This window comes from Trachymyrmex cornetzi, unplaced genomic scaffold (assembly GCF_001594075.2).
Source record: "Trachymyrmex cornetzi isolate Tcor2-1 unplaced genomic scaffold, Tcor1.1 scaffold23, whole genome shotgun sequence".
In the NCBI taxonomy this organism is placed as follows: Eukaryota; Metazoa; Arthropoda; class Insecta; order Hymenoptera; family Formicidae; genus Trachymyrmex; species Trachymyrmex cornetzi.
In genome coordinates, this window is record NW_017296956.1 from 673,975 (window position 1) to 691,442 (window position 17,468).

General features: G+C 31.8%; 1 protein-coding gene across 1 annotated transcript in view; it reads right to left on the reverse strand.

Annotated features, from left to right (window-relative positions):
• Positions 1–17,468, reverse strand: part of unpg (homeobox protein unplugged) — an 18,146-nt gene extending 678 nt beyond the window's left edge. Inside the window, exons 1-3 of the mRNA XM_018506677.1 lie at positions 16,989–17,468; positions 12,301–12,618; positions 924–1,241 (exon numbers count right to left, since the gene is read on the reverse strand). Of these exons, the coding sequence (XP_018362179.1) occupies positions 924–1,241; positions 12,301–12,618; positions 16,989–17,274 (922 nt within the window). The 5' untranslated portion in view covers positions 17,275–17,468. The remainder of the gene's footprint in view (positions 1–923; positions 1,242–12,300; positions 12,619–16,988) is intronic.

Sequence of the window (17,468 nt, forward strand, 5' to 3'; positions counted from 1 at the left end):
ATATATATAAAGGAAAAAGCTAAAATGTATTTCAAGAAATTGGAGTCTGTAACTAGACTTGGTGGAATAAAAGTTTAGGACGCTCGCAAGACATCCGGGTTCGATCCCCCGGCCAAGGTAATATTTTTTACAATAAAATTATTTACAAATTTTAATATGTAATTCAGCATTATGAATTTAACAATGTAATATACATTTTAGTGCACCCAATTAAATTCACTGTGATTGGTTTGTAATTTTGTTTAAATTACTTGAATTCATGATATGCATTTTCTAAGATTTTCCATAATCTTTCCTTTTTTTAATTTTTATTGCTTGGTAGTTCAAGTATTAATTAGTATTATTGTGAATTATTAATTATTAATATCGTAAATTTTAATATTTCTAGACTTTTACGTAAATAAAAATTACTTGATCAATTTAATCATTTATATATTGTAACAAAAATTATAAAAATTCTGAAAAAATGCGTATTATGAATTTCAGTAATTTAAACAAAATAACAAACCAGTTATTTTGATTGCGATATATAATTTTAATATTATTATTGTAAATGATTAAATATTAACATAATATAGTAGAGAGCGCCTAAGAATCGGTTGAAGTTGGAAGCTTCGAATAATATAATATTCTTGGTTCATGAATTTAATTAATTTCAAATGTGACTGTGCGTCGGACATTAAAACACAATCAATCTGAGATGTTAATAATCGCGAGCCGAAACGTTCGGACAATCAGATTAATTATTAATATTGTAAATTTTAATATGTCTATATAAATCTTCTCTACTTTAAGGAAAATTCGATTTTATTTGACTGAATCCTAATTTATTTGAAGGTCTTATTTTATAACTTCTAATTTAGCTCTTGATATTAAGCTCTAGCTGTATGTACAGCTCATCGATTATCACTTTAGTTTGGCACTGACCTGCACCTCCGACAGTTTCAATGCGTGCGCTATGTGCGAGCGTTCTGTTAGGCTCAGGTATTTCTTGGCGTGGAATTCGCGCTCCAGCTCGAGCAGCTGTTCCGAAGTGAACGCGGTACGTCGCCGACGAGCTTTGTTGCCACCGGCACCTGATGCTGATGAATTCTGTCCATTCTCTAAAGGCCTGCTAGGACTTGGGGCGGCATTGCCGGCACCGCTGACGACGCCGTCGGAAATGTCATGACTCTCGCCGGAACCCGCAGCTCCGCCACCCTCTTCGTCGCTTTCGGCTGATGCGCGACCGTTCTCAGATCCTGGAATGGAATAAATAATTGTATAAATAATTATATATTACATAAATAATTACGAAACACCTGTCAAATATATTCTTTTATTTATACATACATAATACCAGCTTGTAATATAATTAATAGAATAACATAAAAAACATACTTTTGACAACAAAATTATGTATTGCAAAAATAATTTACATTATATTTTGTTAGTAATATTCATTGTTGAATCGCTAATCACAAGGATAGATAATAAAGAATGTAAAAAATTTGCTTCTTAATTACTTCCATGATTAATCTATCACTGAAGTTTGTACAAGAGCAAATAATTTTGTATTCAGTATTTGAAATGTATAGTCGTCAAAACTGCACAATTCCAAGGATTGAAATCCACGACTAACTTTCGCGACATTAAGTCATCAACAGAGTTTATCGCTATCGAGAGAACATCGCCGCGGTATGTATAGCCTGGCGGCTATTTAATATGCGGAGCAGATTGGTCGTTCCTTCATAAAAGTTGCGTTCTTCGATCGTCGACAACGTTTTCCCGTTCGTAATTTCCCGTACAACGTTTTTTTTTTCCCCCTTTATTCGCGAGACAGTTGAGCACGGCATGCAATATGTACTGAGATACGAAACAAAGTTACCACGGAGTTTGATGACTCCGTCGGTTCATTATTTATTGAAAATTATTCCTACCGAGCACGGTTATAAGTTCCACTCGAATGGCTGGTGTTCGGCTGATTCGACGATCGACTGGACGGGAACGGAAATTTGCGTCAACGAATGTCCGCGACAGAAAGATTTATCGAAGATTACTTTTGGTATCAAAGAAGACTTTTATATAAAGAAAACTAATCGACAATTTTAAACATTTCGAGTTGAAAATATCGGTTTTCGAAATAATTTTAAATAAGACTATAATTTGTTCTCTGTAACCATTTCGAAATCGATTAATGTCACTGAGAAAAATAGGTTGGATTAAATAGTAATTCTGGTAGAAAATGGACGAATCAGAATTTTATAGTTAAATCTGCTAGAATTCTAGTTGAAATAGCTAGAATTCTGATTGATATAATTATTCTGGTAAAAATAAGAATTTTAGTAGATTTTATAGAAATGTATCAACCAGAATTCCGGAATTCCGGTTATCTCAACTAGAATTCTAATAAATAATTAACCAGAAAGTATCACGGTCTACGTTATTTATATAAATGCAACAAAATCAATGCTATTAGCGTGTTAAAATAACAACTGCAAACATGCTATTTGACAAAATATCATATAAGATCTAACCGAGATAAATTAACATAAATTAAAACTTATAGACGTGTAATACACATTTCTCTTAGAAATGATATAAATAGAATCGCATAAGTTTCTTCTCGCTCGCTGTATTTTCTCCGCAACCGCACGTGATCAACACAACTTTTCCCACCGCAACGTGGCCGGGTCGCATGATCAAGAGTTGATCGTTATTTGCGGGCGCATTATTTCCTGCTAAAGTTCGTTGTCAACGGTCAACTCGGCTATGGTCAGCCTGACTTATTCATCGGTCGCGATTCACGTCTTTCTTATCCGAAGTTCGCGATCTGACCGCGCGTTTATGGCAGCGCGCAACTTTCCTCCATACGCGCGGCGGCGGTTTGATGCACTCTCCAGTCGTTGATTTATTCAGAAGGTTTCGATTAGGCGAGCGAAACGCTTCCGCGAGCGTACACGGGCGTTGTCCCCTGCCTGTCGTCTTTACACTTCCCGCCGGAATCGAGAGTGTGGATCGATTCGCGAGAACGATGTCGTTACATCCTCGTTTAACGGATCTCGGTATGGCGGGGTTTTTAAGCCACACTTTTCTAGCGAAGAATAGAGTTATTGGAGCGAGTCTATAACCCGAAACTTAAACACGACATTGGAATGGTTTTGTTTGTTTCAGACCAATTTGACTTTCTTAGGTTGTGATCCACTTTACGCTGCAAATGCTTTAAAGCAGTCTCTGATTGATGAATTCGTAAAACTTTTTCTTTTCATTGGTCAACGAAGCATTTGCAGTGAATTGCACTCATAGTGAGTAGGTGAAAGCGACAAAAGATCGGTGAATAAGCATATGAGTCATAAAGAAAGGCTTCGTTTTTTCAATTGAGAAAGGAATTTCTAATGGAGAAATAAAGAATAAAATATATCCTGGATTCAATGAAATATGAATCCTAATTAATTCGACATAAAATTTAAATTGTATAAAAAATTTCTTTTACTAGTTCAAATGATTGATTGACATAGAATTGTAAAAGGGATATTGAATTTTAATTAAATGTATTAAAAGCGATTTATGCAACATTAAATAATTTTGCTGAATACTATATCAAATATAAAAAAATATCTATTGTGCTACATTAGAGGAGAATAATAATACATGCACAAAGTTAATCAATTTTTGAAAAGTAGAATAATTTGATCACTAAATCGATCACAAGTTGCAAATTTACCCGCCAATTACACGAACACGCAACAGATTAATTGGGTCGCGGCATCTTTATCGATTTCACCCTAAGAAAAGCTGCTGGTATCTGTGTTCAAAGTAATATTAAAATATTATATCGATTTGCCGTACACACACGTACACACATCTAACAATAATCGGTGAAAATAGTTGGCATGTTCCATAGCTCATGTTTTATTTAACCGCTAGCAAGTGGTAATTATTGAAAACTGGCAATGACGGGACAACCGGAAATCAAATCATTTAACGATCTTCATCACCGATTCATCACCAGTGAATCATCGGTCGTTCATGTCTAATTAATTTGCTTAATCTATTTGATTTTGCCGTTTCCATTTTATCAATTGCTTGTTCATCAGCTGATTTCCGACATTTTCTTCCTATTTGAGAATAAAAGAAAGAGGGAGAGAGAGAAAGAGAGAGAGAGAACAATTTTAATATTTAATACATATTAAACTTTTAACCCTTTGTGAATTATATAGAATTTTCATTTGGAGTTACTCCCTTTTATTTTGTGTATTGTTTGATGAATTTTTGAGAAATTTAGCTTATGGAATAATTTGATATTGTCTTATTCAAATGTGAGGTCAAAAATAAAAAATAAAAAATGATTGATTTCATATGGGAGATAGAATTTCAAAAAAATATAATTTGATTATCATAAAAATCGGATTTAAAGCGTTAATTGTAATGTAACAATAAGTTTCCAATTTCGCTTTATTTAAAGCTCAATAGTGCTAAATAAACAGCTAGTATACTGATTTCCAAACTGACTTTCAAACTCTGATTATAAACTCTGCAACACTAAATCCTCCTTCACAGAGGTTACTATCCTTTCGAAATTCGATATCTCCAGGTTACATTCAAACTCAGAGATATCAAGAACCTCTCTCTTAAAATCCGATTATTTTTTTTAATTTAAATTTTAAAATTCTAAATTAAAATTAAAGCGACTTCGAAAACTTTTAAGAAACAAGATCTTCCGTAAATTGTTTTGTTAAAAAGTTACGAGTTAAAATATAGCAATATATAATTATATAATATTTAGAAACAATTAGAATTGTGAATCTAATTGTGAATTGTAAAACTATTTTTGAAATTTTCTTTCTCTATGCTTAAAGTTTTTTAAATTCTTCAATCATAAATTATTAAATTTCTTAAATGGATAAATACAATTTTACTCTAAAAAATTCTCAGATATTGAAATTTTTATACTTTTTGACTCTTTGAAAGTAATAATTTTTTTTTATATAAAAATTATATTCTTTTTTTTTATATAAATTTTATTCTTTATTTTTCAAATTCAAAATTTAATTCAGATATTATGATTTTTATCATTAGTATTACTAATCTCTCTTTCAAGATTATCATTTCAAGATTCTTAGATCCTTACTATAAAACGGTTTTACGACATAATAAGTCTACAATAGTAAATATAGGTAATTTATAATGGTAAATACAATAACAGCGAAATTAATTAAATTATCTTGCTGCCATAACATTTCGCATAATGACGCGAGGTTTCGATCGATCGGCGGAATCGTGCCAATCTCGGTATCGTTGTTACCAAGAGCACTATACGTTTTTTTTCGCGGCAAGTACGGTGCGGTCCTTCACAAACAAGATGCGATCCTCCCATATCATGTCGGATGCGCCGCAGGATCTTCGTACTCGGGCAATGAATAACGAAAATTCACGAACTGGGGAAACTGCGAGAAAAGCGAAAAAAAGTTCGAGGGTCGAGTGCCATCGTTCGAGTTGCAAGTATAGGTAGCAAATAGTGAGGAAGCGATTTGTGCATTTACAGTAAAGTGCAATAACTCTCATTACACTGATTGTGAGAAAAAGATACATAAAAATTTATTTGTAAAGTATGATGTTTATTTGGCTGAAATAAATTTTTATTTAAATACGGAGAAGTAAAATTTTATTCTTGGCAAATAAACTATCTGTTTTATCCTTTGTAATTAATAAGACACAAAGGATAGAGATTTACAACTAATATATTTCACAGATAAACGTAGAATTATAAGTCTTCATACAATCAAAATTTATATATAACCAACAAATGTCGAAGAAAATATTATATGTAATATTTATATGCGAATATTTCGACTATTTTTTGTCTTACAATCAGGGTAGTTTGATTATAATTACAACTACTGTGTATTTTTTTTTAACCTTCTTATATTTTTCTTCAACAAGAATCTACAATGTTATAAATTGTAAATCAGCGTTAAAAAATTAAAGGAAAAAGATTGTGAAAAATATGAGACGGTTTATATGACATCAGATAAATATATAGTTTTATCTCGTTATATAGAACACTTTTATACAATTATATCTCCATACTTCATCCTTTTTTTGTTATTTTAGTACCTTGGTGATAAGGTTTCAATAGCCACGTGCGCTTCTAGCCGTGGAGGAAATACGTCCGGCTTATTAAGCGTTAAGAAGGCAGGCGAGATTCGCGACCTCGTTCTGGAATAATTTGCTCGATCGTGGCCCGATATAGCGCCCGGCGCGATCGATCGACGAACCTCGCCGGAAGCAATTATCGGGATCGGGCCAGAGGAAACGCTCATTCGCTGCTCGCGTATCACTTCGTGAGTGTATTTTTGGATGTGCGACATGAAATTTCAATCGGGCTTATTAACGGGTCGCTCTGTCAGTTTGCTACACGATGACGTTACCGAACATTGCGACGATCGATATAGCGCTGCGCCAGTTCATCCGTTTCTTCTTCCTTTTTCTTTCTGTATGAATCGCATGCTGCGAATAAAATATGTCTGTATTCTCACGGCCATATGTTCAACAAAGGATTAAGATATAGGAAGAATAAGCCGTAAACGAAGTGATATAATGCCTGAGGTATTTTTTGTAATAAGTTTGTTCTCTCTCTCTCTCTCTCTCACTCACTCCCCCCTCCCCTCTCTCTTACAGTATTGTAAAATGCTAATAGCATCATTATCAAATTGTAATATTATTACTTCAGCTTCAACTTATATTTGCATTTCAAATCCGATAGTAAGCAGCGCATTGTTTATACGACTCAAAGATCTATTTAGAATTTAGATATAAAAATACTATTAGACATCAAGATCTAACATCGATTGTATTGACCCTTTCCTTACTTATTTGATTTATTCAAAATAATAATGTTTGGTAAACATATAGAGTTTTTTTATTTCTCTAAGTTTTTCAGTAACAGAATAAATCTCTTTCTATAGTATAACCTTAAGTTAACAATTGAAAACTCAGAGCACGAGCGAGGAAGAAAATGTTTATAACATATAATTTAATGAAATAATTATATATGTTTGATAAAAGTTATTTTGTAGGATATATCTGTAACAAGATACAAAGAACCTGTCGCCAATCATATTTGCATTGTATTAGCTTTGTGATTAAAAAAAGATGCAAAATATTAAGTAGAATCAATTAAAGATATCTGTAAAAGAATATATATATATATGTATTTTAACAGCTTTTCTAACAGAAGAGCAATTATTAAAAAGTAAATTTTTGATAATTGCTATTTGTCGTTGCTTATGCACGTTTAATCATCAAGATTGTATTGCAAATATTTCCAATTCTGATGTTTAGAAGCAACATTTTGCTATTTCATTTAATCCATCGACTGATTACATAAAATGTATCGACAAATTTCTTTTATAAGTATGCCCTCAATTAATTATGTTGTAATATAATTGCTATATCATCCAGGCAGTTATAGGCACAGGTTATACATATACCGGTATCGTTAATTCTGCAGAACTGGCACATTATAAATATCGCACGACACTCAACGTCGGCGTCGCAGCGGTTCTGGAGAATTGACGGTTTTCATTCACAGCGATGCGACAATCATTTTGTTACATGTTCTTGGCTCGAGGAGCCCCGTCCTTCATATAATCGCCTTCATCTCGGTCGTCGTCCTGATGGCTATGAATGACGAATGACGCGCTCTAAAAGATCCTTTCGTCTCGTACGCCAAATCGAAATATGATCCTTCCGCTCGTCTGACGCGCGATACGTTAATCGGCTTCCCGCCGCAGAATCGGTGAGTGCGATTAAAATTCAAGTGGCATTCGATGATTATCTTTCTGTATGCCTTTTGAACACCATCGAATTAGATTCGAGTACAGTGCGGAAATAAACGATTACACTAATTACCACATAATTTGTTTATTTGTGCTGTAAGTAGAAATTAATAATACAAGTTATTTCTGTTAATGAAATATAATATTAAAGTATTATTAAAAATTGATATATTTCGTATATTACGTATATTTCGTATATGAAAATCTTGAAATAAGTCATGATTGCTACGCATTAGTTTTAATTTAATATAATTAAATTGTGGATCTTTTTTGATAAATCACAGAAGTTAATTTTAATTTATTACAACAGCCTCTGTTGCAATAAATTAGAGCAAAGCTAAAAATTGTCGGAATATTAGAATCGCAGATAACGATGAGTATATAATTTCGTAACCACACAGAAATAAAAAATAATCGATAGATTTCTAGGTAATATTAAAAAATATTTTATTTTTGTAAATAGTTTATATAACATAAAAATAATTTTATTTTGTTTGCCGTAAATGTCATTTACAATTAGCTGTCGTGACACAATTTAATTCATCTTTTCAAAGTATTATTTTATCTATCGGTGAACTCTTTATTTTCGAAATGAAACAAGATTTTATGAACGATCATTTGATTACCTGAAGCGACGGCGAATCGAATCGTTCTGCGTCGCCGTGAATGGAACTCTGAATTTTGCATAGGCACTCAAAAGCTTCGTTCGAGACTTCCACATATCCAATTCATGCAGCCAGGTTTCGTGTTCTCATGATGAAAACGCCGTTAACACACTTTCTGTCGTGTCACATCTGGGCCATTGATTAATAATTCGCTGTTGAATATCGCGAGACTCGTTCTCGTTTCAAAGTACTTATCTGCTACTAATTCAATCTTCAATATATACGATGTTCGTGGATTTGGTATTTTCGTTCTTCTCCGTAATAAAGTGCAAAATGGTGCATTTCTGATTCTAAGAATTAAGTATGTACCATAAAAGTTTAATCTACTTTTTAAATAAATTATTCATCTGCATACAGATTTGTGAAATACGAGTATATCTTCTTTATTAAAAAAGAACACTAAATGTTTTTTAATTATGTAACTTAAATTTTAATATATTTGAAAATATATTATGTAATTGCATTAAAAAGAATACAAAACTATTTATATAAAGTACATTACTTTCTAACATGTTATTTGTGTAAATAAAAAAATTCGATATAAAATCTTTTTAGTCTTCAGTTGCAAAAATTGTATAATCGAAAATTTCGAAGATTTCAGACATTGCAAAAGGAAAAATTATTTTTAACTCCTCGTCATTGGATAACAGCTTCAGCAATCGATAAGATCTAAGCTACGGCGTTGTGTATTTATGACGCATCGTCTCGATCGACGATCGCATTAAAATAACTACTCGTTCGTGCTTGTATAAAAATTCAACGATGATCAAGAATAAAACCGATCCCATTCAAAAATAGCGCCATGTGTAGTTGATTAAACAAGATTTAACTCTATTATTTAGTTTCTTATATACGCCGATTATCTACAACAAATCATCTAACTGTTTAACAGTCGCTGTGCGATTATTTTGAGTTAAGTATTTATTTTATTTCAAATATTGCAATTATAAATTCATAAATTATACATAATTAGTTCCAAACTATTATGAACACATTTAAGAAAGATAAATTAGTGAAGTGCTTTATATTTCGAAACTTGAATGCGATTAAATACACAATACAATTCATTAAAATGTTAAAATTCTTGGGTGATCCAGAACTTAATTTTTCAAAATACAGTATTTAATTTTGCATAATTTAACTCTTCATTTAAAAACAGACTTCTGTGATTTATTGTTTAAGACAAAATTCAAAAATTTTTATATTAGAATTTATGATTTTCGAAAAGAACGATTTTGCTGGCGTATCTAAAAATTTAGCTAGGCACAGATCTGAAAATAATTATATAAGATGCTTAAATTGGTTGCTGGAATGTTAAAACTTTTGGAGTATTGTCATCACGTTTTATGTAATTATTTTGATGGTCCAACAAAATTATTTTTAGATCTGTATCTAGCTAGATGTTTTAGCACTTTCTGTGTTTTAATATAATGAAATTTGACAATTTATATGCTTTATTAATTCTAAGAGCTTGAAGATTTCTATTTTTGAGGAAGAATTAGAAATGGGAGAAATTTATATTTTTGGCGCATACAATTTTTGTAGCTACGTTGGCTGTTCAACTTCAGACTCGAGATTCTGTAAATTCGTGACTCGCTTTCGGCATCGTTGAAGTGTAAATCAGATCAAAGTCGAAATTTTAGACCATATCTTAAGACACTTTTGTTGAATCTTTTTCCATTTCCCTGATTTTTGTCGACAAGATCAGGATCGGTAATCTATGTATTACGCGAGGACGTAATGCTCGCACGTAGGTGGATCGCGACGAATTCGTGGAACGTCGCGATCGCGCCTCACCACGTCGTGACGATCGACGCACCGGTTCGGCACGGTGCGTCATAAATGACCGATGACAGATTCTCCGAAGCCATTTCGTCTCGCATACGAAATCGCCGCCGGGCGGCGGTACATCAATAAAAAGTGTGTCCGGCCACGAATAAATGCGCGCGTCTGTACACCATCGGAATTGTCCCCACGGAAATACGTGATTGGCGATCAGGCGGTCATGTAGATATCTTTTAGCTTTCGGCGGTCAAACGGCAACGCATTTCGAGCCTTCCGTGAAATACCGCCAGTCTTTACAAAAATTAAATTTCTTGTCTCTTTTGAGAGTATCACTTTTTTTTAATAAAAGCTGTGTGCACTCTAATTATTTTATTTTATTATTATCACTTACGTATCCTTCCATCTTACGTTAATCTATCAAAAAGTACATTTTCTGTTCACTATCCTAACCTGTGGCACTGTTTTTAGTTTACTGGATATGAACAAAGAAAATTGTGACAAAATAAAATTATAATTGGTATAATTCATAGTTTGTCTTGATATTTAAGACTATCTTAAGTGCAATCTTAAAATGTCACAAACCAATAATAGAATAGTATTAGAGTTTTAGACATTCATCAAGATATTACTCAAAACGGTCTTAAAATAAGAATGAATTATGAATATCGGATTGTCTTTAATGAATAATTGAATATACAAAGATAGAATTGTTTTCTTGACACTTTAGAAATTCGGCTAGAATATATGTACTCTGAGATACCACGGGTGTATTGTCCATTTATACGTACCTACACACATATACAAGATGAGATCAGGCCACAGAAGCGCGATAATTTATGCATGCTACCGTGTATCTCGATCCTTTGCGGTCGATCGTGGCGACTGCGATCGTGACCGAAGACACGCCATCTGAATTCGTAAACGTTCGGTATTCGGATCTACCGATTTCTCCCTCTTAGCGATTGGATCATATCCCTTCTTTAAAGACTACTGATTTAGCAACATCTATTTTTGCATGACTCAATGTTAATTATTGTATAATCTTATCGTGTGTGTGGAGCCTAATAATTTCTTCATGAAATATCTAAAGCTGTGAAGATATATATTGCCACAGGATGAATTTATCTATTATGCACTAGCAATCAAGTAAGGTCGGTAAGATTACAAATCAAACTAGAATTAAAGAATCTATTTATTGATCGAATTTGGTTTTAAATTTTAATTTCAAATATCGACAGATTTAAAATTATAATGTACGTATAGTTATGTTAATCTATCACTCAAGATAAAATATTTGTACATGCTCTCAGAAAATAAAAAGCATTTTTTTCCATTTATATAAGCAAGTGATATACAATAGTCATCTCACTAATTTGTGAAAAATTATATATTATAAACGTTTGTTATTTCCCATACACATACACATACATATATTTTTCACACTTTTAAATTTAATTTTTAGACATAACGATATATCTTTTCAGTAATATTTTAACTTCTAAATTTTTTAAATTGTACATTAATATATATACTTGGATTTTAAATTATTTTAAAAAAGGTTGAATATGCAAATTAATTTTTTTACTGAAAGAAAATTGTGTGCAAGTCAATCTTGACAACACTGTGATAATCCGTAAAAAAATTCGACTATTATTTATTTCTCCTGCGCGCAATTATCTCCAAGAAATCAAAGAATAGAAAAAATGATTTTATTGAAATATCTAAAAATTTAGCTATAAATGTTGATCTAAAAATAATTTTGTTAAATCATAAAAATAATTGTATTAGGCATTCAAACTAGTCGCTAAAATGTCAACTTTTGGCAACATTATCATCATGCTTGGGCATCCTATGTAATTATTTTGATAGTTCAACATTTAGCTAAATTTTTAGATACTTCAGTAAAATTATTCTCTCTATGTAAGTATAGCTATGTAGGAAGATTTCCTCAAAAATTTTTCATTTTTTTTGTGATTATACAGTTTTTAAAATATTGCCTTAAAAAATGTGTAAGTAGATGTTAAACTTACCGTGTCGGGATTTAGAAAGATCGTGAGCCGGTGATGCCGGCGAACCGACGCTGCCGTCCTCATCCTCGCTGTCGGTGAAGCTACTCGGTGCACGCTGATTCGTGACACGACGGCAACCATCCAGTGCATAATATCCCTGCGAATGACTGGATGGTGGTATGGAGGGCTGCGACAGTCGATTCTGATGCAGTTCCGGGTGAGCCGGGTAGCCGGTGGACGGATGCTGTGGCGGCAGCATCGGGACGCCGGATGCACCGCTGCCACCGTACATCCGCATTGGTAGCCAAGCACTGTATAATCCGAGTGGCACGCCGAAACCTGCACGGACAATTTATAATTGATCGATAAACAATCGGCAAATATAGACAATTAATTAGATAATGATAAATTTAATTATTGTGTCACAAAATTATGTAAAAGCAATCGACCTAGATTTTGGTACACGCAGAATTCTTTTAGATATAATATATATCACATTATTTACACAATCTTAAAATATTCATCTTGATTCTGATTTAATTATTTTAATTTAATAACGATTAATACGTAATCATAAATATTTGAGATAAATTGAATTTGACTATATTGTATAAAGTCTGTTTTGTCACTCAGAGAGATAACATTTGATATCTCCGCTGTGATTTCATGTTGAAAACGGTTCTTTTATTTAATTATATACACTTTTTTAGTTTTACTATACAGTATTAGATTTTATTATTTTTATTTTTTGAAAATAATAGGAGGTATATTTTTCAGATTATAAGAATATGAAATTTAGTTATTTAATATAAAATGCAGTAGGTTTTAAAAATATTTTACTATTGACTTTGTAGACGATCTAACTAATGAGATATCCGTCCGTTATCAATAGTATCTAACTGTAATAAAGTAATAATAATTGATAAACAAATAGAATCGCAAGGCGAATTGAATTTTATATTTTATTTCCATTTATTCAGTTGTTCTATGCAGTGTTTCTTTATAGCTAAACATTTATTTTTACATTTACTTGCCATTTTTTAAGTGCACGTGTTCTCGATATTAAGTTATTCCCGTTCATCGTTACTTATATAATTTACTTATTATAATTTTCCTCTTGTTATTTAAATTCTAATTTTATGAGCTACACGCGTATGTTTATTCTTCTTTACTAAATTTATAGCGTAAATCAATTTTCACTTGTGTTGACGAAACTGGGAACCCGTCAATTACATGCAACATTACGGCTACAAATTACCTTGTAACGACAAAACTTGAAACTAACTATATTTCACTGCATCATACTACGTAAAATGATTATAAGACGCATAAAAAAAACGATAAGTTCCGAAGGTTTGAATTATGTACATATCCGAGATTACAAATTATAGTCTGCGAAACGTCGCCAGCACCTGGTATCTTTTCACGTTTTGGAGCATTGATTAGACACTACGGCACCTTTGACTCAATAGAATAAAGTTTCACAATAATCGTGTTATAATATCTTACAACATACAATCCTCTATATACGCAGTTATATTTCAATTATATTCTGTTTTATATGATAGTTTTTATCAAAATTTTGCTAATTCAAAAAAAAAACATCCCTAATATATGAGACACATAGTTTTCTTACATAAGGAGGTCCCGTAATGGTAATTGTAAGACGTACCGTAAGAATTAATTAATCACAGTCGAGAATTTTCAACAACTCTTAACCTGATCGGCTAATTCTTACGATATATTTTATGATATTACTGTTACAGAAAGTGTGTACAGGCCCTTTAACATGGTATCTTATAATATAAAACTAAGGGAAGAAATAAAGAAAAGTTTTCTATATAAAAACGCTTTCCAAAAGTAAGAATATAGCAAATTTTAATCTAAATTATACGTTGTAGTAATTGTAAAATTTTTCGAGGACTTTGTCATTTTAAAACGTAATGATCCTAAAATTAGGAACATTTATAATTAGTATATCAAGTTTATGTACCTATTATAAAATGAAACAGTCAGAAAATAAATAAAATTTAACAATAATAAACGATTTATTAGGACCGTATAATATGAATATACAACAAGCAAGATATTATAATTGTATTAGACCGATGAGAATAAATCAATTAATAGAAAAAAATCTTATTTTTGGTCAAAGCAGATTTTAGTGTTTAAGTACTTTAATGTGAATTATATACGCTTTTTTAGCGCTTTGTAACTGCTGTGTGCTACTTGGGTTTATTTTTGAATAAATATAAATGTTTATAAACAATATTAAAGTATTATTTTAAAGTTATTTTTTATGTGAATATAAAAATTATTCTTTATAAATATTTTATATTAAAGTATATTATACTGAAATATTTTTTACATGCATAAGTAAATAAGTTTTTAACGGTTGATCTAAGCGCAATCAATATGGACTTAGAGTCAATAGCCTCGGCTAAATTCAATTTTCACTGAATTTAAAATGTAAATATAAACTATTACAAAATATATAAGTTGTATCATCGTTATCATTATCTATAATATATACGCAGCATTATTGCTTTCTTTCAACAACTACATACATGATCAATAATAAGTTTTCTACTAAATAGATTTCACACTAAGAATAATAATTTATGATAGAACCCATATACGCTTATTTATAGTTTAGCAGAAACCTCGCTGTCTCATATTAGGAGCATAATAAACAACTTTATATATCCAGTGTTATGTCAAATAAATGTAATTTTTAACATATTCATTATTTCATTTAATTCATACATGTAATACTGTAATTGTTTTAATGTAAGTACCCCGCATTTTTTATGTACATGTATAACACATAGTATTATAGAGTCAGTCATCAATGAGCCGTCGGATTAATGCGCGCCATAATTCTCCCGACGGAAGATGATATTCACGAGATTATTTAATGCGAAATATAAGAGCACACGTACAGACGTACAGACAGAAATCACAAGATTAGAAATGTCGTAAGGATGTTCCTCGGAGAACTAAGTTGTATGAGATAATTCTTTAATCTAATTTAATAAAAGTATTATTTAATTTCTAATAATTGTATGTTAAATGAGGAATTTTATTTATTAAGTGAAAGTCTTAAAGTAGCTATGAATTTAATATAAACAGATATTAATAAAGTAGATGTTAAATTAAAAAATTTGAAAAGTTTATTTTTTATTTATAGTCAATCAATCGGAAATTTGCATGTGAAGAATTAAGTAACGAAAGTGTGAAAGTGTTTAAATAATAGCTTCATAGATTAATAGAAACTTTAATTTTATGAAGAACTTCACGATTTATTTCAAAGAGTTATTTCAATAAAAAAATCATTTGCTTATTTTATATAAATTATTTTTTATAATACACTCGTAAACAAAGTTATCGCAACATAAATTTATATCAAAATTTTGCATAACTTCAAATAAGCACATTTCGTGAGAAAAATCGTTATATTTAAAAGTCTATCCACGCGTCAACTCCAACATACATGCACACACCCACATATACATACATACGCACGTACGTATATAATGTGCAAAATCTGAGTAGCAACTTCTTCTTAGTGGGCATTGGTTAATGCCAATGTTGGAAGTAATCGAACAAAAATGCATGAGTAACTTTATATTAGGAGATACGCCATATCTTTGCAATAAAGAATTGTAAAAAAACTTTATTTTTTTAATTTGTAAGAAAAAGTACATACTTTGTGGTGACTATCATCGATATTTGCGAAAAAAATTAATTGCACCCCACATAGTGCAACTTTTTGGAGACATAACACGTCTTCTTATTTTAGAAAAGATAATTAACGAAAGTAAGAATGAATTTAAAATTTATTGTTTCTCAAAGTACAAACTTTACTCTTAAGGATAAAAAAAAACTTTCAAATACGACCATTTTTCACGAAGTTACGCTTATTTGAAATTATGCAAAATTTTATAAATTTATGTTGCGATAATTTTGTTGATGAGTGTATTTGTAGTAATACATTTGTCGTAATTTTATATTTTTTATTGACTTCACATGTCTCTAGATTAAAGAAAACGCTGAATGAACTTCAGATACTAGAAATACGGCAGACGTGTAGATGTAACGACGCGGTCTGTTCGTTGCAGTTATCGATTGGCGACATTTTTATGTATTTGTAGCGGTCGTATTTTAAGCCGTCGTCGCGTCGCGACGCTAAGTTTTTTTTACTTACATCCGCATCTTTCTCATCCGAAGTTATAAAATAATTTAACATATTTATATAAATTTTTAACTTAATTTTTAAAAGGTAATAATTAAAATGCTTCACGTAATTCATAGATTGTGTTACAAAATTCATTGTCAACGTTACGTGCACTATAAATTTTCAGCACTGGCAGTGAGAAACACAGCTATAATAAAAATAAAAAAATATTTTATTTTTAAAATCTGGTGTTCATATAAAAGTTTCCTTCCAGCAGCACGCTGCTTTTACGCCTTTATATATAATTTCGGTAATATATTTATAATACATTTATAATGAAAAAATGTTTCGCCGCTAAAAACTCTGAATTAATCAAAAGCATAAAATTCTGACGAAATTCAAAAATGTTTTGGAAGGAATAAAATTTGAAATAAAGAGAACATACAGTTTTTTCGAAAACTGTTTTTAATTTACTGTTTTTATTAGTGTCGCTTACTCAATTGTATGTATCGAGCAAGAAGAATGTTCTCACCTGAGGGAAGCGTGCTCGCCGCCGCGGTCGCCAGGTAGTGCCTCTGATAAAGCTGGTATTCCCGGTCTCGGTGCTCTTCCTCTTCGCTGCCGTTTGTCCGATCGTCTCGCGTTATGCCACCGCCACCGCCGGTATCATGATCTTCACGCGCGCTGCCGATCAAACTCTCGATCGTGAAGGGTCGCGGTGTCGGACGTCGCGCGAGCTTCGGTTCCGCGGCCGACGACTCCAACTCGTCGCTCGCCGAGCCGACGTCGAGCTCGGTTTCCTCCACGCTCATGTCCATGATTCCTTGAACTTGATGGACCAGCGTCCAAAATCGAACGAGATCGATTCGATCTCAATCCGATACTATATACGTGTGGAACATCTTTCTTTTTCGTGTACAATAATTGCCGTCTCTCGTGCAGTCCAAAGTGTTGTTAAATTAAGAATTAATAATATGCTGTGTCTTTGTCTTTTGCAGAATTTCTTATTGCG